Source organism: Pleurodeles waltl, chromosome 2_1 (genome assembly GCF_031143425.1).
Source record: "Pleurodeles waltl isolate 20211129_DDA chromosome 2_1, aPleWal1.hap1.20221129, whole genome shotgun sequence".
In the NCBI taxonomy this organism is placed as follows: domain Eukaryota; kingdom Metazoa; phylum Chordata; class Amphibia; order Caudata; family Salamandridae; genus Pleurodeles; species Pleurodeles waltl.
This window is the reverse complement of record NC_090438.1, coordinates 23,432,012-23,454,758: the sequence shown is the minus strand read 5'-3', so window position 1 is coordinate 23,454,758 and position 22,747 is coordinate 23,432,012. Positions and strand designations below refer to the sequence as shown.

The 22,747-nt window shown below is 47.6% G+C and overlaps 1 protein-coding gene across 1 annotated transcript in view; it reads right to left on the bottom strand.

The window, feature by feature from the left end:
• Positions 1–10,361: 10,361 nt before the first annotated feature.
• LOC138259276 (nicotinamide N-methyltransferase-like) overlaps positions 10,362–22,747 on the bottom strand; it is a 199,628-nt gene continuing 187,242 nt past the window's right edge. Inside the window, exon 7 of the mRNA XM_069206896.1 lies at positions 10,362–10,366. Within this exon, the coding sequence (XP_069062997.1) occupies positions 10,362–10,366 (5 nt within the window). The remainder of the gene's footprint in view (positions 10,367–22,747) is intronic.

Sequence of the window (22,747 nt, the reverse complement as noted above, 5' to 3'; positions counted from 1 at the left end):
GAACGATCGTTGATGGGCAGCCTGACCCGAATGAATGCCCTCCAGGTAGGCATTGCTCCGATGCACCTCCCTTTCCACCCCCTGGATGGCATTCAAAAGGGTAGTCTGCCCAACAATGATGGTCTGAAGGAGGTCAATGATCTCCGCACTGAGGGCAGCAGGGGTGACAGGGGCAGGGGCTGAGGTGCCTGGGGCGAAGGAGATGCCCGCCTTCTTGGGCGAGCGGGCACGGAGCAAAGGCTGAGGGGCTGCTGGGAGGGCGGAGCTGGTGCGCTGGGTGGCTGCTGTACCTGTAGAGGCGGGGGGCCCGGATGTTGCCGCCACCGCTAGGGAGCTCCCATCCGAGGACGTGTCGGTGTCGCTGGTGTCACCACCGGTCCCCGTTGTGGTGCTCCCCTCGCCCTCCGGATCACTGGTGCCCTCGGTGTCTGTTCCTGAGCCCACCGGGGCCTTGTGACCTGCAGCTCCCTCGTGCTCCGATGCCAATTCTCCTCCGCCTGATGATGCTAATGCACACATGCACAAGAAGATAAAGAACAAGGGTGGGGGGAGAAAAACAAAGAACAGGTTGAGTGCATGCATTGTCAACACCGTTGGCGGAGAGGACAGACACAGGAGCCTCATGCACTATGACGCGCAATCGGGGTACACTACTCAGTAATTCTGACTAGGACAACAGGTCTAGAGACAACAAACGCACACATGTGTGATGCTGGACCATCGATAGCTGTACTTGGCACCCTACAGAGGTGGGGGGCGGTGGCACAGGGCCATGCCTAAAGGAGAGGACTACACTACAGAAAGCGCCCTGGCCTAATGTCACCCACAGCTCTCCACCCCCACCCAGACGCCTACACTGCGCGTAAAGATAGCAGAATGTGCTGATACTCACCCCCTTGTGTCTGCTGTGATGTCCTCAAGCGCCCATCCAAATTAGGGTAGGCCACCGCCAGGATCCGGGACATCAGGGGGGTCAGGGTACGACTGGCACCCCTCCTAGGTTGGGAGGCCATCCCCAGCAGTGACTCGGCGGTCTTCCTGGTTCCGCGGCGGATGTCCTCCCACCTCTTGCGGCAGTGGGTGCCCTGTCTGATGTGGACCCCCAGGGCCCGGACTTCCTTGGCGATGGCACGCCAAATGTCCACTTTCTGATGGGCGCTGACCTATTTGACATGTACAGGGTGGGAAGGAAAATTTCATACATTTTCTGCATGTTAGATGTGATTGGCCCCCCCTCCCCAACCTTGCCATATGGCACATGCTCTCATCTGTCGTGCCTTGCACTCCTCATTCGCTCCCCACCCCACCAACTTACATCCACCCCACTCCACACAGGCATATCCCATTCAACGTCCACCCAGTGTACTTACCTGTTGGTCTGGAGGACCGTAGAGTAACGCATACTGGGGGAGGACCCCATCCACTAGTTTCTCCAACTCTTCAGACGTGAAGGCAGGGGCCCTTTCCCCAGTCGCAGCAGCCATTGTCACTTCCAGACCGAGGTCACAGCAGCACTTGCAGTATAGGTCCTCTCCTGTGGATGATCAGGTCTCGATTGATTAAGCAGATAGAAAATGGCGGTCACGCCCGCGGCGGTGCGTACCGCGACCGCCGGCGCACATCGTCATTGGCTCCTGAAACCCATAGGCTTGTATGTTAACCAATGCGGCTTCGTACAGCGGTCTTCGACCGCCTACCGCCACGGTGTGCCACGCCAGCGCATTGACCTCACATCCCATTGTCCCACTTCACAGGTCAGGCAGCCGCCATTTCAAGGGCCCACATGGCTTAATTTCAACTGCGTCACACAGGCCTAGGCCTTGCATTGCCACTCATACAAGCCTTTCACTGAATTTCGATTCAATTACTGTGCAAGCTGTGGTTACGTACCTGTGGGTTGCTTGACTCTGTGCTCCATGTTGTCCTTCCTAGGCACCGTCCGCTGGGACTTGCAAGGAGAAGGATGAATCCTCGCGTGTACCGACCGCTGGTGGACCTGTCGACAATGGCAGAACGCCATATAATACTACGCTACAGACTTGACCGTGCCACTATACATGAACTGTGTGCCCAGCTGGAGCCAGCCCTGATGTCCCCCATCCGCCAACCCACAGGGATCCCCCCTCTAGTGCAGGTTCTGTCAGTCCTCCATTTTTTGGCAAGTGGCTCATTCCAGACAACAGTGGCCATGTCATCTGGAATGTCACAGCCTATGTTTTCAAAGATTTTGTCCAGTGTTGTCTGCCCTGATGAAATACATGCGGAGCTACATTGTTTTCCCTGAGGAGGGTGATTTGCCCACTGTGAAGGGTGATTTCTATGCCCTTGGACATATCCCCAACATCATTGGTGCCATTGATGGGACCCATGTGGCTTTAGTACCCCCAAAAGACGATGAGCAGGTGTACAGAAACAGGAAAAATTACCATTCTATGAACGTCCAGGTGGTCTGTTTGGCTGACCAGTACATCTCCCATGTAAATGCAAAGTTTCCAGGGTCAGTGCATGACGCGTATGTGATGCGTAATAGCAGCATCCCCTATGTGATGGAACTGCTACAGAGACACCGTGTGTGGCTAATAGGTGACTCTGGTTACCCCAACCTGCCTTGGCTATTGACCCCAGTGAGGAATCCCCGGACCAGGGCTGAGGAAAGGTACAATGAGGCCCATGGGCGAACGAGGAGGATAATTGAAAGGACTTTCGGGGTCTTGAAGGCCAGGTTTAGGTGCCTGCATATGACATGGGGATCCCTGATGTACTCACCAAAGAAGGTGTGCCATATCATCGTGGCCTGCTGCATGCTTCACAACCTGGCTTTGCGACGGCAGGTGCCTTTCCTGCAGGAGGATGGTCCAGATGGTGGTGTTGTAGCAGCTGTGGAGCCTGTGGAGAGTGAAGAGGAGGAAGACGACGGGGACGACACAGACAACAGGGACACAGTCATCCAACAGTATTTTCAGTAGCAGACAGGTAAGAATCACCCACGCAATTTAACATTTCCTTAAAATCTCCTGCATCTCTATTTTCTGCATTTACCCCCAGTTCTTTTTTAACTTATTTTTGCTTTTCCCTTCCCTTTTCAGTGTTGTTTGACCCACTGCGTGACTTCTGATTGTTTAGCCCATGGACAAAAGCGTATTGACATTGGTATGTTGTCATCACAAATTGTCTGACCATCATTGTACAGTATTGTGTAAAACATTTGTAAATAATACAGGCTGACTCCTGAATATTTTAAGTGCAATGAGTGTTTATTTGTAGTGCTAGATTTTGGTGCATGATATTAATACGGTGATGGGTGGGGGTGGAGTAATGTCCATGGCAGAGTCCAGTTCTCAGTTTCACAGGTGCCTTGTCCATAGGCCTGTGGAAGGATGGAGCAGGGGCAGTTCAAGGTTGGAGAGGGTGACAATGTGGGACAGTGGGATGACATCAGGGGGTATCCTTTGCTGGCGGGGGTCTTGGCATCCTACTCTGTCTTCCTGTGAGATCTCAGGTTCCGCTTGCGGGGTGGTTGATCTTCAGCAGGAGGTGGGGTTCTGGTGGCCTGACGTTGTGGTGGGGCCTCCTGTCCACTAGCGCCGGCGGAGGTGGTGGGCTGTTCCTGGTCCTGGCTAGTGACAGGGGCCCTTTGGGGTGCCACATGGTCCCGCAATGTGGTTTCTATCCGGTTTCAGACCTGGACTTTGCGCCCCATAGCGGTACTGATGGTCGTGAGTTCATTGCTGAACCCCATGCACCGTTCCTCCTGCTGTGCCTGGATCTCGCTGAACCTGGCCAGTACCGTCGCCATCGTCTCTTGGGAGTGGTGGTATGCTCCCATGATGGTGGTGAGGGCCTCTTGGAGGGTGGGTTCCCTGGGCCTCTCCTCCCCCCCGTCGCACAGCAGCCCTCCCAGTTCCCCAGTGTTCCTGGGCTTCTGTCCCCTGGACGGTGTGCCCACTACCACTGCCCCCAGGTCCCTGTTGTTGTTGGGGTGTTGGGTCAGCCTGGGTGCCCTGTAGTGGTGGACACACCGCTGATTGACGCGTCCTGGAGACAGAGGCATGGGCCCGCTGGGTGGGAGCTGTGCTGGTATTCCCAGAGGGGGTTGGGTCTGGTGTGGCCTGTGTCTGTGTGTGGGGAACCCACTGTCCAGAGGTCCCCGATGGTCCGGGCTGGTCGTCAGGGTGGAGGTCGACAGAGCTGGTGTCCTCACTGGGGGGCTGTTCTGGGGGTGGGATGGACAGATCTGGACCCTCCGTGGTGTGTGTTGGCGTTCTGGCCCTGCAGGGGTAACAGAGTATTGTTATAGTTTTTGTGTGTGCCATGGCGTGCATTTTGTGTGTGCCCTTGTCCCCCAGTGCTGGCATTCCCTTGTGGGAGGGGTTGTGAGGGTGGTTGGTGGGGGGGGATGGGTATGTGCAGTGGTCATGCATTGGTGATGGGTGTGTATGGTTTGTGTTGGCATTCAGGGGTTGGTGTTGTTTAGGGTGGGTTGTGCTGGTGGGACAATGGCAGGGAGAATGTGTGCTGGGGGGTTTGAGATTGGGGGTGAGGGTGGGGTTGTGGGTTGGCATGCTGGTGATTGGGGGGGGGGGTTAAGTAGTTGAGATTCGACTTACCAGAGTCCATTCCTCCGTGTACTCCAGCGAGGCCGTCAGGATGCAGGATGTTTACTACCTCTTGCTCCCATTCAGTAAATTGGGGTGGAGTGGGTGGGGGTCCACCGCCAGTCTTCTGCACAGCGATGTTGTGTCGCGACACCATGGAACGCAGCTTCCCCCGTAGGTCGTTCCATCGCTTTCTGATGTCGTCCCGATTTCTGGGATGCTGTCCCACAGCGTTGACCCTGTCTACAATCCTTTGCCATAGCTCAGCCTTCCTTGCTATAGTGGTGTGCTGCACCTGTGTGCCGAAGAGCTGGGGCTCTACCCTGATTATTTCCTCCACCATGACCCTGAGTTCTTGGTCCGAGAACCTGGGGTGTCTTTGGGGTGCCATGGGGTGGTGTGGATGAGGTGTGGGGTGGAGTTTGTGGTGATGTGCGTGGTGATGTGTGGTGATGTGTGCGTAGATGTGGTGTGGGTGATGATGTTGGGTTCCTGTGTGTGTTGTGCTTAGCGTTCCCTGTGCTCTCTCTCAGTCTCTCTGGCCTTCTCTCAGTAATTGTGGTCGTAAGAGTTTGTGGGTGACGTGGGTGTGTGTTTTATATTGTAATGGGTGTGTGGGAGTGTTGTTTGTATGTGTTTCAGGTGTGTGTAATTCAAATTGTCCAATGGGCTGTGTTTTGTAAGTGTGTGTGTATTTTGAGCGCGGCGGTGTGTACCGCCAATGGAATACCGCGGTTGAAAGACCGCTGCGTGGATTTGTGGGTCAGAATGGCATGGGCGTGTTTGTGTTGGCGTGGCGGTGGAGGTTTGGTCATCTCCAGTTTATCGCTGCCCGCTGCTGTGGCGGCCTTCCGTGGATGGCGGGTTTTTGGCGGGTTGACAGTTGGAGGTCAGAATGACCGTGGAGGTTTACCGCGGCGGTAGAATGGCGGTCTTCTGACCGGTGGTAAGGGCCTTTTACCGCCGAGGTCAGAATCACCCCCAAAGTCAGTTATTCACCCAAGAAGACGGATGCGGGTTCCTGGTTGGTGCAGAAGACGTCCCCTTCCGGATGGATGATTGCAGTCTGGTTTACGTCACTGGATTCTGCCAGCAAGCATTTGCACATGCAGAGCTCGCGATTAGCAGAAGTTGGTGCTGCCCAGGACCAGGAGGGACCTGGTGGCCTTATCCCAGGAGGGGGCGACAGAGGGAGTTCTCAGCAACTCAGAGAGCCATCAGAAGTCCAGGCAGCATGCCCAGGATTCCCACAACAAGGGGACAAATAAGGTGCAAATGAGGCCCATGCAGCATGACACAAAGGGATCCCTCGCAGCTGGAGAATGACTCAGGAAGCTGTGCAACACAGGAAGGAGTGATGCGGGACAAAGCTGTGCTGTGCATGAAGAACTTCATGGAAGGTTGCTGAGCTGCAAATCATGCGGTGCACAGGGGTACTGTCGTGCTTGGGGTGGCAAGCTCTTACATCCCCCAAGGTTGGACAGCTGGACCTTGGGACTGTCGGAGTCACTTTAGTCCACCACCTCTGTTGCTGGATCCAGGCTTGTCGTCTGGAGAGGGGACCCACATCACAAGTAGCCGCTGCAGAGAGGTGCCTGCTGAAACAGGAAAGTGACTCCGTACCCCTTTGGTTCTTCTGGTGCAGGTTGAAGACAGGCAATCCTTAGAGGATTCATGACCTGGAAACAGTTGCAGTTGCTGGCAGGAGCTGAAGATACAATGTTGCAGGAGTCGTCTTTGCTTCTTTGTTGCAGTTTGTAGAGTTCCTGGAGGGGTCAGCTGTGGTTCTGTCTGTAGAAGATGAAGTAAAGGATGCAGGGGATTCCTGCTGGAGTCTTGCAATCTGAATCTGAAAAAACACCCAGAGGAGAGACCCTAAATAGCCCTGAAAGGGGGATTGGTTACCTAACCAGGTAAGCACCTATCAGGGGAGGGCTCTGACATCACCTGTTGGCACTGGCCGCTCAGATGCTCCCAGAGTGTCCTACCAACTCTGAATCCAGTATGGCAAAACCCAAGGACACTCTGGAGGAGCTCTGAGGCCCACCCCTGTGGTGGTGATGGACAGGGGAGTGGTCACTTCCCCTTCCTTTGTCCAGTTGCATGCCAGATCAGGGACTGGGGGTCCCTGAACCGGTGTAGACTGGATCATGCAAGGAGCATCTGTGCCCTTCACAGCATTTCCAGAGGCTCTGGGAGGCTACCCCTTCCATGCCTGTAACACCTATTTCCAAAGGTAGAGGGTGTAATACCCCTCTCCCAAAGGAAATCCTTTGTTCTGCCTTCCTGGGCTTGAGCTGCTCAAGCAAAACCTATCTGTGAGGTGGCAGCAGCTGGGGCTGCCTGGAAAACCTCAGAAGGCTGGTATGGCAGTAATGGGGTACACTGTGGAGCCCCCAGAGTGCATGGAATTGTGCAACCAATACCAGAATCAGTATTGTGGTACAGTTGCTAATCGTTAGACACCTTGCATGGCCATATTTGGAGTTACCATTGTGAAGCTGTACCAATGTCCAGCTTACGTGTAAAATGGCATTCTGGCACTCACGAAGTCTGGGAAAATGGTACTAGACGATGTGGGAGCACCTCTACTAGTGCAGGGGTGCCCTCACACACAGGTACTTTGCACCCAGACTTCAGGGTGGGAAGGCCTGACATATAGGTGACTTATAAGTGACCTGGTGCAGTGTAAATGGTTGTGAAATGGTGCATGCACCATTTCACACAGGCTGCAATGGCAGTCCTGTAGAAGCCTTTGCATGGGCTCCCTATTGGGTGGCAAAAGTAATGCTGTAGCCCATAGGGATCCCCTGGAACCTCAATATCCTGGGTACCTAAGTACCATATGCGAGGGACTTATAAGGTGGCACCAGTATGCCAATTTGGGATGAAATACTGGATTGCCAGTATCTAGTGACAAATTTGGGAAAAGAGAGAGCATAAGCACTGGGGTCCTGGTTAGCAGGACTCCAGTGACACAGTCAAGCATACTGACAAACAGGCAGAAATTGGGGGCAACATGCCAAAAAGAGGGTTCTTTCCTACACCTCTTACCAAAAAGTAAACCTTTAAATTGGTTATTGATGTATTTTATTGCTACCAAAACTACGCCAGAGTCACACACTCAGAGCGAAGGTTTGCGATTGGTGCGCAGTACCTAACATTTTTTTAATTAAATAAAATAAGAAATCTAAATTTAACTACAATATCACTATATTCTGCTCACAATTAGAGCTTTATGTGTTGTGCCTTGCCGGTGCTGAGTACCGACAATTCCAAATGCTATGTGCTAATGCAGCTCCCTATCAGGTTCTTTATATCTGCCCACACCCTCAGGGCTAAAATACAATTTTAACTCAGCAGCAGTAAACCTTAGAAATTAACTGTAAAAACCTAAGGGTACAGAGGCATTATGGCTAAGAAATATAATAAAATAATCTTAGAAATTCACTGAAAAACCTAAGAATACAGGGATATCATAGTTAGGCTCACATTTCACTGCTACAAACCATAGAAATTCAGAAGTTATAGTTAACTAATATAACTATAATTCACGCTCCCACAATGCACTTCTTATGAACTCCGATATTTAATCACTCATGACATCGTCATCGACATCACTGATGATATCACTGATGACATCATCCACAGACCCAGTTCTAGACCCATTCACACACCTATACAACCTCTCATACACCTAATAACAAAACATTGATAGATCCATTCACATACTCATACAAGCACGCATACAACCACACAGTAATCCATAAAGCTACTCACACATCCATACTCTCAGTCATAGAGTTACTAAAGCAGTGACTCATCCATGCACACACTTATGCACAAACTCACTCACCCATACAAGCACTCTCACACCCACTCATACACACACTCAGTCACCCAAACAACCACTTATCCACCCTCTGATTTACCCACACTGATACTTATGCACCCACTAACTCACCTAGACAACCACTCGTGCACCCTCTCATTCATAAACAGCCACTCATGCCATTACTGACCCATAGACCCACTCACGCAGTGACTCGCTCACCCATTTACTCATACATGCAGCCACTCACTCACCCATATAGAACTTCATGTACCCAGTCACTTAAGCAAACAATAGCTCATGCACCCTCTCACTTACCATACAACTACTCATAAACACAGTTGCTCAACCATGCAGCCACTCATGCACCCACTCATTCACCCATGCTGACACTCATCCATTGATTCACGCACACTTTAACTTATGCATCTAGCCCCTTACACTCACAACTAATGCACCATCTCACTCACTTATACATTCACTCATGCACCCAATCATGGACCCACTTATTCACTCATGCACCCTCTCAATCACCTTTACAGCCTTTGATCATTCCATTTACTCATAGGTACAGTCACTTATACACTGAATCACTCACTCATTAAACTACTTATGCACCCTAGCACTCACCCATACTCCCACTAACTCACTCATACACCCACTGACATATACCGCCACTCACATACACATTCACCCATACACCCACATTTGCACCCACTCTGTTATTCATAGAACCTACATCTACATATGCATACTGCCACACAGCTATACACATAATGTATCTTAGAATTAGTAGTACACCTAGTATACTACAGTTAGCTTTGTAGAACCTTAGGATATATGTCTTTAAGAATTATAGAGTGTTAAAACATACTTACAGTCACTGAATGATGTCATCAGTGATGTCATTTGAGATGTCATCTGTGATATCATCAATGATGTCACTGACGATGTCATGAGTGATGTAATATGTGAGGTCATAAGCAGTGCATTGTGGGGGCGTAAGTGATAGCTAGCTTAGGTAACTATAACTGCTGAATTTATATTGCTTTGAACAAGTGAAATATGAGACTAACTATAACATCCCTGCAACCATTAGTCAGGGGCGTGTGCCCCGGGCACCACCGCCAATTCATCTCCACAGTACTCCTTGCAAATATTCACACTGAGGACAGAATCAAGGCACACCACCAGAGTCAGTTGTGCTGAGTTTAAATTGTCGAAAAAACAGGGACAACAAATAACATGTTTCGACCTGTCACAGCCTTGATCATGAGGCTTGTAGTTTGTATACTCCACAATTTAAATTATAACCAGGGCAACAAAGAAAAGACAACAGATTTAAGAGCCCCCACAGCCTGCCTTCTCCACATTAGCGTCATTTCTTTTTACACTAATGTGGCCCAATGAGGCCAAAATCGCAGTGTTAAATTTACAAACTGGTGCAATGCAAGCATTGCACCACTTTGTAACCCTTTGCGCTACATTATGCCTGGCATAACATATGCAAAGAGGATCTTCCGCGGTTAGGGGTTCCAAAAAAATTGTGCAAAGAAATCTAAAAGATTTCTTTGCGTCATTTTTTTTGCCACTTTTAATGCCTGCTCAGAGCAGGCTTTAAAATGAAGCACACTATTCTTTACAATGGGCCACAATGGGTTTTGCAGGATTAGCGTCATTTTTTTTAACGCAAATCCTGCAAAGCTCCTAACAAGCGTCAAAAACTTTGAGGCTAGTTCCCCATACTACCTCCGTGGTGCACCGTATCTTAGATATGGCGTACACATGGTGGCTTTAGGAGGGTGCTAAGGAGCACAAGAAAAGTGGCGTTTCACTGGGTGCAGCGCAACTTTTCTTAAATCAGGCCCTACGTGTGCTCGTGTTATACATAAAACAGAACACTGTAAACACCAAATAATTGGAAACACAATTCATCATTCTAGAAGACAATATCAACTTAATTATTAATTGAAAAGAGATAATATTAAGCATTAAAAAGAGATGACAGAAAAGGAATCACAAATTAAGTTAGGAAAAAAGAGCATTAAGAGGAATATTGCATTAATGAGCTCATCAGCCATGTAAGCGTAAAATCTGGCCTTTCACAAATATTAAATATCCAAGTAGGCCATAGTAGCCAAAGAACATTAAACATTGTAAATTAGATGAAACTAATAACATTTGACTGTCTCAAAACTTGCAATAACAATAATTGGGCTATAATAGCATATTTGCATTCTGTATGATGTGAGTGATGGATGTTATTGACTGTGGAGGCTGAGAAAGGGATTGCGAGGGGAGGTGGCACTGCTGATTCTGGACCCTGGCGGCCTCATGTCTTTCAAAATAGGGACATTTTATTGTATATCAGTAAAGTGCACTGAAATAAAATGGTTATAATGAGTTTTGAGTTGAGAAGTGATATAATTGATGCCAATATAACAATAATACAGAGTAGCCCAGTGTTATGTGACATTTAAACTGCATTCTGGTAATTGTAGGATTCAGACTGAGGCAGTCACATGGTTGTGCTGTCTTTAAAAGCATGTGGGCACCTTCAAATAGAATTCTTTGCACCTGTGACCAAGGCTATTTGGAAGCCTAAACGTGTCAGGAAAGCGGTGTGCTGCCTTCTTTATTATTTAATAAATCACTGTCTATCTCCTGGAATTTAGCTACAGAATTTTCTTTGTTTGGTTTTTAGTTATAGGAAGCTTCTTTCCTAGTGCTGATGCCAGTGTGTGTGTCTGTGTATGTGCGTGTGTGTGTGTGTGTTTGTATATGTATATATCATTCAGTTTGTATCCATATATAAAGGACGCCAGAAACTAGATAGCTATAGATATATCTAGATAGATAGATAGAGATAGTACAAGAGAGAGCGAGGCTTAATGGGTAGTATACCGTAAGAGGGTAATTGAGGATGAATAGTAGGGAAAAGCTAACAACTGAGTAATTAATTATGGAGGGGTAGTAAAGGTCTCATGAACCACATCTACCAGAGGAAAAAAAAAAAATCATACCTGTTCTGTAAACATGCGGACATTCTGCTCTTACAAGACACCCACTTATCGTGAAATGAGATTGGATGGGGGAGCATATGTTTAGTTGTAGGACTACCCAACCTGACTCAACCCCCTTCATCAGTTTGATGAAATGTGGCACTTCTACTGAAAAATTCCACCCCATGTTCAATGATGACTTAGTCATTGACAATCGACACAAGGAGATCTGTCTTTGCCAAAATGATACTAGATACAAGAACAATCAGTGTTGATTCTAACTCCATCCTGGCTGAAAATAATACAACCTTTCTCCTCCGACTTAACAGAATCATAAGAGAGAAGGGCACCACTCATCTGGTTGTGGTGGGCTGAAGGGTAGTCATTGAAACCTGGTCCCAGTTGCATCCAACAAACAAAGAAAATGCCTTCATCTTCACTGTGAATGGCACTCAATTTAGACTGTACTATTTTCTGAACTCCCAAACTACATCTCAGTTAATTTTGCACTGAACAATTTTAGAGTGTTTCCGTACAAATCATTCCCTTGTTCCCATGACCATGGGCTGAAGCATGAGAAAACCAACATGGAAACCTTATCTGCTCAGAATCTTACTCTACTAATCACACCTAGGAAAAACACATCTCAAATTGCACAACAACTTACTTACATGGTAATAAAGAATAGGTGAGATTCTCCGGAGAAGCAGCCGAAGTCCCAATTAGAAGGCAAATTATGAGGGGCACTGATTTTGTCAATAAACATAAAGCAGAACCTCAATCTGCATTGGGCCAGACTTCAAAACCATCATGTAGGGATGTACTGAGAAACCAAATGAGGAGTTGCAGCGAAAACTGTACATCACTAGAGAGGAGCATATGCTCTACAGACTCAAACCATGACACTATGAGCAGGAGGCAAAAGCTGGAAGGCTCTTGGCCACACATCCTAGGCAGAGAAAGACAACAACAGCCGTGTAAGTTAGAGATGATGATGGGGACTGATGGATCAAGAATAAGGAGATAGCAGCAGCTTTTGCAACATACTAAAAAGGACTCCATAGTTCACAATGGCCTGAGGGCATGACTCAGGAAGATAATTCACAATATGTGCCTTCCGTGATTCAATGTAGAAGGTAGGGCAACGTAGGAGAAGAGATCATTAAAGACAGAATTTCCCAGACAATCTCTAACTTCCCTTCCCTAGGGGAAATCTGCAAGTGGGTAAAAGACAAGGTAATAGAATCCCTTTATGATACACTTCAAAAGGCATAACACTCAGGCAGTTTGTCATCACTCTCCAATAAGGCACCGCTTGCTGCCCTCTTTGTCTTTCTCACAATGTGTAAGGATCCATTGCAATATAGCAGTTTTTGCCCACTATCCCATCTCAATGTAGATATTACAATTCTAATGGGAATTCTGGCCTATAGGCTTAAACAAGCTATACCACATCTCATGTATTGCACACAAGTAGGTTTTACTCTTGAAACAATGTTCCTTCATCATGTGGGCACACTGTAGCACCTCCTTTAACTCTCAAAAGACTCACAAATATACACTTGCCCTATCTCTTCACACTGAGAAGGCATTTGACAGAACTGAATGGTAATACATGTTCTGCACCCTCCTGATTGAGTCAGGGAAAGGACATTCTAACTAAAATTAAATGGCTTTGTGAAGCTCCTACCGCTCTAGTAAACTTAAGAAGCCATTCGTCCCAAAAAAATAATGGAAAGCGTGGCGCTTTGCCAATGTCCTGAAAAACAACGAAAAATGCCTGTTGGAAATCATCATCATTTACGCAGTATTCCACAAGACTTTGGCCTGAAGTCTTTTTGTCGGTGTTAGGAATCTGCACAATTTATTTCTGCCACCCAGCAGTAAAGGAACTGGCATACACTCAATTGTCACATTTAAATGACTTATAAATCCGAAGAATACGATACTGTATGTTCGCAGAGTCTGTAAATTAAATGCTACTGTTGACTACAGCACTTGTGCAACCCAATACTGTAGCAGTGTAAAGAACGTCTTCAGGCCTGCTCCTGCAACTTTGCTGTGCAGTTTTTAAACTATCTATCCAACCTGTCAAAATATCTTTTAAATATTTATGTCACCCCTAATATATGCCCTCTTGCCCAGTAAGACAGGGTGTACGATATTTAAAAGTAGGACATGTAGAAACTAATTTTGTACATGTCCTGATGGTGAAAAGGACCCAAAAGCTTTTTTCACTGAGGCACAGTTAGCTGTCCCATGGACAAACACCGGCTTACAGTAACACGTCCACCATGATAATTTTTTAGCCGGAATCAGCTAAAAATATCATTGAAGGACTCATTTTATTGTTTATTCAAAATCCAATTTAATGATGACATTGAATTTTAACTAACTATATTGGAAAACATAGCTTTAAAAAGGTTACCTCTCCCTGCCTAAATCTTTAGGGACCTATCAGCCAGTATGCAAATGAGACCACAAGTTACATACTGAGATCACAGTAGATGCGAGCCCAGTGGGGCTGGGGACAATCCTTGCTCAAGCAAATGGCCATCCAAATGCCCAGAGACACATTATAACCTATGGCAGTCTGAAATAGAACATGCCTATTCTCAGCCAGAAAAGGAGAATCCGGCTGCAGTGTGTGCCTGTGAACACTTTTATGTATTTCTACATGCAAAACGATTCATTGTCATGAAAGATTATGAGGTATTGCACTTTATCTTTGAAAACCTCAAACCTAGTTTGTTCCCTTGCATCGAGAGGAGGGGGGTGTGACTGCCAGAGTATGACTACGCGATTGTACATAAGCCGGGGAAAGATCAAATCCCTACAGTTTTGCTTCACTGCTACAGTCCAAAAATGTACATGATGAGCTATTCATTGCCAGAGAAGGGATAAGCCTAAAAAGGTTTGGGAATCATCACACCTTAGAGCCTTAGTGAGCAAATCATTGAGCTGACCCATGAAGAACATTGTGGCATTGTTGCCACCAAAAGAGCTCTAAGAGACCAAGTGTGATTCCCTCGCCTAGAGGAACGAGCTAAGAAAGAGCTGAAAGTGTGACACCTTTGTAACTGTTTAGCCCACAAGGTGATGTAGTCACCCATTGACAATCTCTGACCTTCCTGCGCATGCCTGGGAGAGGGTTGCAGTTGATTTCTTGGGCCTCTGGGAAATAGACATCATCTTATGGTAGTCCCTGATGAATATTTGCTTTATCCATTGGTGGAAGACTTATCAACGACAACCCATGACAAATTCAACGATGACATCTTTGCAGCTTGGGGCATACCCGCTATTCTCAAATACAATGTGGCCCGACCTTTCCATAGCAACAAATTCAAGGTAAATCTTGATCAACTCAATGTCAAGCATCAAAAGAGTGCACCTCTCTTTCCCCAAGCCAATGGGGTTGTTGAACAGTTCATGAACACCCTCAACAGGATAACAAGCATAAATGGAAGGAATCCATCTAGACCAAGCTATGTGTCAAACTCTTTATGCCTATCGATCAACTCCCTACTCCACAAATGAAGAGAGTCCTGCTGCCTTGCTATTTGGGATAGCCATCAGAACGAAACTACCACAACAGACATCAGAGTGTCGATGAATGCCGATGAGGTTTGTGTCACAGACTCTTCTCGAAAGTGAAAAATGAAATCACATGCTGATCCGTACTGAAGCACCGAGGAAACAGTCTTCCACAATGGGGACTGAGTACTGGTTAAGCAGAAACGGAAGCGGAAAATTAGCACCCGTTGACCCTTTGAGGGTTCTAACATGCAAAGGACACATCATCCCGGAAATTCTTTCATTTGGGACTTGTCACACCTACCTCAATGTTCATCAGCTCCTGCGGTCACAAGAGAGGCAACTCCACCTAACTGTCCAGATGAAGCATCTGAGCCTATATCATCCATGTCTAATCAAGGTACAGCTCAAGTGCCTCATACCACCCGATCTGTCAGACCAGTGCAAGCGCCCCTATGACTCATTGAGGAACTATGATTCTAATGCTGTCTGTACTTTTTATTTACAAAAAAGGGAGCTGTAGTGTCTTCATATTATGTGCACTAGGAACCTTGCAGTTCTGAACGGACTCTAAACAGAAATGACATTACATAATACTCTGGGAGGTGTTAAGGTGGACTTATAAAAGTTAAGATTCAATGGGTGCAATGTGTGATTGTATGTGGAGCAATTAAGATGCCTGTTACAGAATTCCATATGTGGTGTGTTCATCTGCACTCCTATTACCTAAACATTTGCAGGATTCTCCCCACATTACATTACATGCAACCATATTACATATAGCAACAGCCTTGCATAACAAGGTAACACATCTAGTCAGCTGCTCAAGTATTATCTAAACAATGCACATATTGGGCAATCTATTTAGGCCAGGAGGAACATGTGTCCCATGGTGACTTCTGCTGTGTTTCCCTCAGGGTACATGTCCTCAGGTCACAAGAACAACTTCCCAACTGAGGCATATTTTTGTACTACATTAATGAAAATACTGTACACACACTGCTTGGTTTGTTTTGCAGAATCTGCCTACCAGACATTGTTCAAATACAGCCTTTGGATACAATTGCAAGCACTCACTGTGCCCTGGGCAATGTCTGTACACTTTGCCTTCAAAGACAAATGTCTACATTTACCCCTCCCCAGCCCTTAACACCTATTTCCAAAAGGAGATGGTGTGACACCCTTTCTCAGAGGAAATTCTTCGTTCTGCCTTCCTTGGACTGGGCTGCCCAGACCCAGGGAGGGTTGGCAGCAGCTGTAGCTGCAAAGAAAACCCCAGAGAGCTGGTTTGGCAGTACCCGGGGTTCATATTGGAGCCCCGGGGATGCAGGGAATCGGCACCCCAATACCAGATTTGGTATGGGGGGACAATTCGGAATTGCCATTGTGAAGCTACACATAGGTATTGACCTATAAGTAGTGCATGCGTTTAATGGTGTCCCCGCACTCACAAAGTCCGGGGAAATTGCCCTGAACTATTTGGGGGCACCTTTGCTAGTGCAATGGTGCCCTCACACTTAGTAACTTTGCACCTTACCTTCACTAAGTGAAGGTTAGACATATAGGTGACTTATAACTTACTTACATGCAGTGTAAAATGGCTGTGAAATAACATGTGCGAGAGCAGTAGCACTGAGGTTCTAGTTATCAGAGCCTCAGTGACACAGTTAGTCATTACACAGGTACACACATTCAGGCCACAAAGTATGAGCACAGGGGTCCTGGCTAGCAGGATCCCAGCGACACAGGCAAAAATAAATATACATGTAAGTAAAAAATAGGGGTAAATGCCAGGCAAGATGGTACTTTCCTACACAACCCCTCCCCCCCCAAACGGGGGACAATAAGGCTAACCTTGCCCAAATGAGTCTTCATTGTCTAAGTGTAAATATCTGGAGAGTCCATCTGTATTGGAGTTGGTACTCCCAGGTCTATGTTCCACTGTATAGTCCATTCCCTGTAGGTAGATGGACCACCTCAACAATTTAGGGTTTTCACCTTTTGTTTGTTTAAGCCATAATAGAGGTTTGTGGTCTGTCTGAACAATAAAGTGAGTTCCAAACAGGTATGGTGTAGGAGGCTGGCCTGGCTTGTAGTGGGTACCAAGGGGTACTTACACTCTGTACCAGGTCCAGTTATCCCTTATTAGTGTAGAAGAGGTGTTTCTAGCAGCTTAGGCTGATAGAAGGTAGCTATAGGAGAGCAGCTTAGGCTGAGCTATGAGACATTCCAATCTCCTACTATACCACTGGTGTCATATGCACAATATCATAAGAAAACACAATACACAGATATACTAAAAATAAAGGTACTTTATTTTTATGACAATATGCCAAAAGTATCTCAGTGAGTACCCTCAGTATGAGGATGCCAAATATACACAAGATATATGTACAGAATACCAAAAATATGCAGTAATAGCAAAAGGAAGTAATGCAAGCAATGTAAAGTTACAATAGATTGCAATAGGAGCACATGGGTATAGGGGCAACACAAACCATATACTCCAAAAGTGGAATGCGAACCACGAATGGACCCCAAACCTATGTGAGCTTATAGAGGGTCACTGGGACTGTAAGAAAACAGTGAGGGTTCGAAAAATTGCCCACCCCAATACCCTATAAGGTAGGTGTAAAGTGCACCTACAACCCCCTGAGAGCACAGAAGTCGTGATAGGGGGATTCTGCAAGGAAGACCAACACCAGCAATGCAACAACAGTGGATTTCTGGACCTGAGTACCTGTAAGACAAGGGGACCAAGTCCAAGAGTCGCAACAGTGTCGAGAGTGGGCAGATGCCCAGAAAATGCCAGCTGAGGGTGTAAGGAAGCTGCCACTGGATGGAAGAAGCTTTGTGTTCTGCAAGAACGAAGAGGACTAGGAACTTCCCCTTTGGAGGATGGATGTCCCACGTCGTGAAGAAGCTTGCAGAGGTGTTCCCACACAGAAAGACCGCAAACAAGCCTTGCTAGCTGCAAAGGTTGCGGTTAGGGTTTTTGGATGCTGCTGTGGCCCAGGAGGGACCAGGATGTTGCCACTTGGATGAGGAGACAGAGGGAGTACTCAGCAACTTAGAGAGCCCTCACAGAAGCAGACAGCACCCGCAGAAGTACCGGAACAGGAACTCAGAAGGTTGTGCACTGCAGGTTAGCGTGTCGGGGACCCAGGCTTGGCTGTGCACGAAGGAAATCCTGGAAGAGTGCACAGGAGCCGGAGCAGCTGCAAATCACGCGGTACCCAGCAATGCAGTCTAGCGTGGGGAGGCAAGGACTTACCTCCACCAAACTTGGACTGAAGAGTCACTGGACTGTGGGAGTCACTTGGACAGAGTTGCTGAGTTCCAGGGACCACGCTCGTCGTGCTGAGAGGGGACCCAGAGGACCGGTGATGCAGTCTTTTGTTGCCTGTGGTTGCAGGGGGAAGATTCCGTTGACCCATGGGAGATTTCTTCAGAGCTCCTGGTGCAAGAAGGAGGCAGGCTACCCCCAGAGCATGCACCACCAGGAAACAGGCGAGAAAGCCGGCAGGATGAAGCGATACAAGGTTGCAGTAGTCGTCTTTGCTACTTTGTTGTGGTTTTGCAGGCATCCTGAGCAGTCAGCGGTCGATCCTTTGGCAGAAGGTGAAAAGGGAGATGCAGAGGAACTCTAGTGAGCTCTTGCATTCGGTATCTGAAGAATTACCCAAAGCAGAGACACTAAATAGCCAGAAAAGGAGGTTTGGCTACCTAGGAAGGAGGATAGGCTAGTAAGAAAGGTAAGAGCCTATCAGAAGGAGTCTCTGACGTCACCTGCTGGCCTTGGCCACTCAGAGCAGTCCAGTGTGCCAGCACACCTCTGAATCCAAGATGGCAGAGATCTGGGGCATGCTGGAGGAGCTCTGGGCACCTCGCCTGGGAGGTGCAGGTCAGGGGAGTGGTCACTCCCCTTTCCTTTGTCCAGTTTTGTGCCAGAGCAGGGCTGGGGGATCCCTGAACCGGTGTAGACTGGCTTATGAAGAGATGGGCACCATCTGTGCCCATAAAAGTATTTCCAGAGGCTGGGGGAGGCTACTCCTCCCCAGCCCTGACACCCATTTCCAAAGGGAGATGGTGTAACACCCTCTCTCTGAGGAAGTCTTTGTTCTGCCTTCCTGGGCCAGACCTGGCTGGACCCCGGGAGGACAGAAACCTGTCTGAGGGGTTGGCAGCAGCAGCAGCTGCAGTGAAACCCCGGGAAAGGCAGTTTGGCAGTACCCGGGTTCTGTGCTAGAGACCCGGGGGATCATGGAATTGTCCCCCCAATGCCAGAATGGGGTGACAATTCCATGATCCTAGACATATTACATGGCCATGTTCGGATTTAGCATTGTGACGCTGTACATAGGTAGAGACCTATGTACAGTGCACGCGTGTAATGGTGTCCCCGCACTCACAAAGTCCGGGGAATTTGCCCTGAACGATGTGGGGGCACCTTGGCTAGTGCCAGGGTTCCCTCACACTAAGTAACTTTGCACCCAACCTTCACCAGGTGAAGGTTAGACATATAGGTGACTTATAAGTTACTTAAGTGCAGTGGTACATGGCTGTGAAATAACGTGGACGTTATTTCACTCAGGCTGCACTGGCAGGCCTGTGTAAGAATTGTCAGATCTCCCTATGGGTGGCAAAAGAAATGCTGCAGCCCATAGGGATCTCCTGGAACCCCAATACCTTGGGTACCTCAGTACCATATACTAGGGAATTATTTAGGTGTACCAGTATGCCAATGTGAATTGGTGAAATTGGTCACTAGCCTGTTAGTGACAATTTGGAAAGCAGAGAGAGCATAACCACTGAGGTTCTGGTTAGCAGAGCCTCAGTGAGACAGTTAGGCATCACACAGGGAACACATACATATAGGCCACAAACTTATGAGCACTGGGGTCCTGGCTAGCAGGGTCCCAGTGACACATAACAAACACAGTGACAACATAGGGTTTTCACTATGAGCACTGGGCCCTGGCTAGCAGGATCCCAGTGAGACAGTGAAAACACCCTGACATACACTCACAAACAGGCCAAAAGTGGGGGTAACAAGGCTAGAAAGAGGCTACTTTCTCACTAATGGCCTCAACTTCTTCAGGGTCCAGACCACAGCAAAGGCCTCCCTCTCTATGGCAGACCAATGCTTTTCTCTAGGGGTCAACCTCTTGCTGATAAAAGCAACAGGTTGATCCTGGCCCTCAGTGTTAAGCTGTTATAGCACTGCTCCAACCTCTAATTCAGAAGCATCAGTCTGGACTATGAATTTCTTGGAGTAACAAGGGCTTTTTATGACAGGTGCAGAGCACATGGCCTGTTTGAGCCCATCAAAAGCTTTTTGACAGCTTGCTGTCCATAATACCTTTTTAAGCACCTTTTTGCTGGTGAGGTCATTCAGAGGGGCTGCAATGGAGCCATAGTTCTAAATTAACCTCCTATAGCACCCTGTGAGGCCTAGGAAGGCTCTCACCTGAGTTTAAGTTGTAGGGGGAGCCCATTCCATAATGATTTGGATCTTCCCCTGCAGTGGTGCAATCTGTTCCCCACCTACCAGGTGGCCCAGATAAACCACTTTCCCCTGCCCTATCTGGCACTTTAAAGCCTTGATAGTGAGGCCTACCTTTTGCAGGGCCTCAAAAACTTTCCACAGGTGGACCAGGTGATCATCACAGGTGGAGCTAAAGACAGCTTTATCATCTAGATATGTTGCACTAAAGGCTTCCAATCCTTGAAGGACTGTATTCACCAACCTCTGAAAAGTGGCAGGTGCATTTTTCAATCCAAAGGGCATAACAGTGAACTGATAGTGCCCTCCAATGGTTGAAAATGCTGTTTTAGGTTTAGCATCTTCTGACAACTTAATATGCCAATTTCCTGCTGTTAAGTCAAATGTGCTTAGATACTTGGCAGAAGCCAGTGTATCTATTAGCTCATCTACCCTGGGTATAGGGTGAGCATATGTTTTGGTTCCTTCATTGAGACATCTATAGTCAACACAAAACCTAATTTCATTTTTACCATCTTTACTATGACGTTTGGGGACAAGCACCACTGAGCTATCCCATGGGCTTTCAGAAGGCTCAATCACTCCTAGATCTAGCATTTGTTGTATCTCTTGTTTAATGTAGTCTCTGACATGGTCAGGCTGCCTATTAATATTACTTTTGACAGGTAAACTGTCTCCAGTGTCGATGGTGTGCTCACACCAGGTAGTTGTACCTGGGATCAGTGAGAAGAGGTCAGAGAACTGATCTAAGAGATTGATGCAGTTGTCCTTCTGCTCAGCAGGAAGGCAATCTGCAAGCACAACTCCCTCCACTAAGCCATCAGCTTCAGTGGTGGAGAAGAGGTCAGGGAGAAAGTCACTCTCTTCTTCCTGCCCCAGTTGCCATGAGCACGGTTAAGTCAGCACTGTAATAGTAAGGTTTCAGGTGATTGACATGGAGGACCCTAAGGGGACTCCTGGCAGTGCCCAGGTCGACCAAATAGGTGACCTCACCTTTCTTCTCAACAATGAGATGGGATCCACTTCATTTGTCCTGGAGTGCTCTTGCAGCCACAGGCTCCAATACCCACACCTTCTGTCCTGGGTGGTACTGGGTCAGGACAGCCTTCTGGTTATGCCATTGCTTTTGGAGCTCTTGGCTGGCCTGAAGGTTTTTATTGGCCTTTTTATGTACTCAGCCATCCTAGATCTCAAGCCAAGTACATAATCCACAATGTCTTGTTTGGGAGCTTTTAAAGGTTGTTCTCAACCCTCCTTCACAAGAGCAAGGGGGCTTCTTACAGGGTGCCCAGAGAGGAGTTCAAAGGGGCTAAAGCCCACTCCTTTTTGGGGTACCTCCCTATAAGAAAAAAAGAGGCATGGAAACAGGACATCCCATCTCCTCCTGGGTTTTTCAGGGAGCCCCATGACCAAACCTTTGAGAGTTTTACTAAACCTCTCAACCAGACCATTTGTCTATGGATGCTAAGGAGTAGTGAACTTGTAAGTTACATCACACTCCTTCCACATAGCTTTGAGGTATGCAGACATGAAGTTACTACCTCTGACTGATACCACTTTCTTAGGGAAACCCACTCTGCAGAAGATTCCCAGGAGGGCTTTTGCCACTGCAGGAGCTGTAGTGGTCCTTAAGGGTAGCTTTAGGATACCTAGTGGCATGGTCCACTACCACAAGGATAAATCTATTGCCTGAAGCTGTTGGAGGGTCAAGGGGGCAACTATGTCAACCCCTACCCTTTCAAATGGCACACCAACTACAGGACGTGGAACTAAGGGGGCCTTAGTTGTGCTACTAGTCTTGCCACTGGCTTGGCAGGTCACACAGGAGGGACAAAACTCCTTGGTGTCCTCTGACATATGAGGCCAGTGAAACAATGAAACAAGTCTGTCCCAAGTTTTACTCTGGCCCATATGCCCAGCCAAATGAACATCATGAGCCAAAGTCAGAAAACTCCCTATACTGCAAAGGGATGACCAATATCCTGGCAGCTCCCTGTTTAGGGTCCCTTGTGTAAAGGAGGTTATCTTCCCAATAGACTTTATGGCTATCAGTGACATCCCCATTCTGCTGTTTGACAGCTTCCTGTCTTAAACCCTTTAGTGTGGGACAGGTCTGCTGTGCCACACTCAGCTCTTCCCTAGCAGGCCCCACTGGACCCAAAAGCTCAGCAGTGCCTGCTGCCAGCTCATCTGGTGTAGGTTCTGCACAGGGAAAGGATTCCTCTTCCTCAAAAGGGGAATCTTTAAGAGAGGGAGGGATGGTGGGCAAGAATTT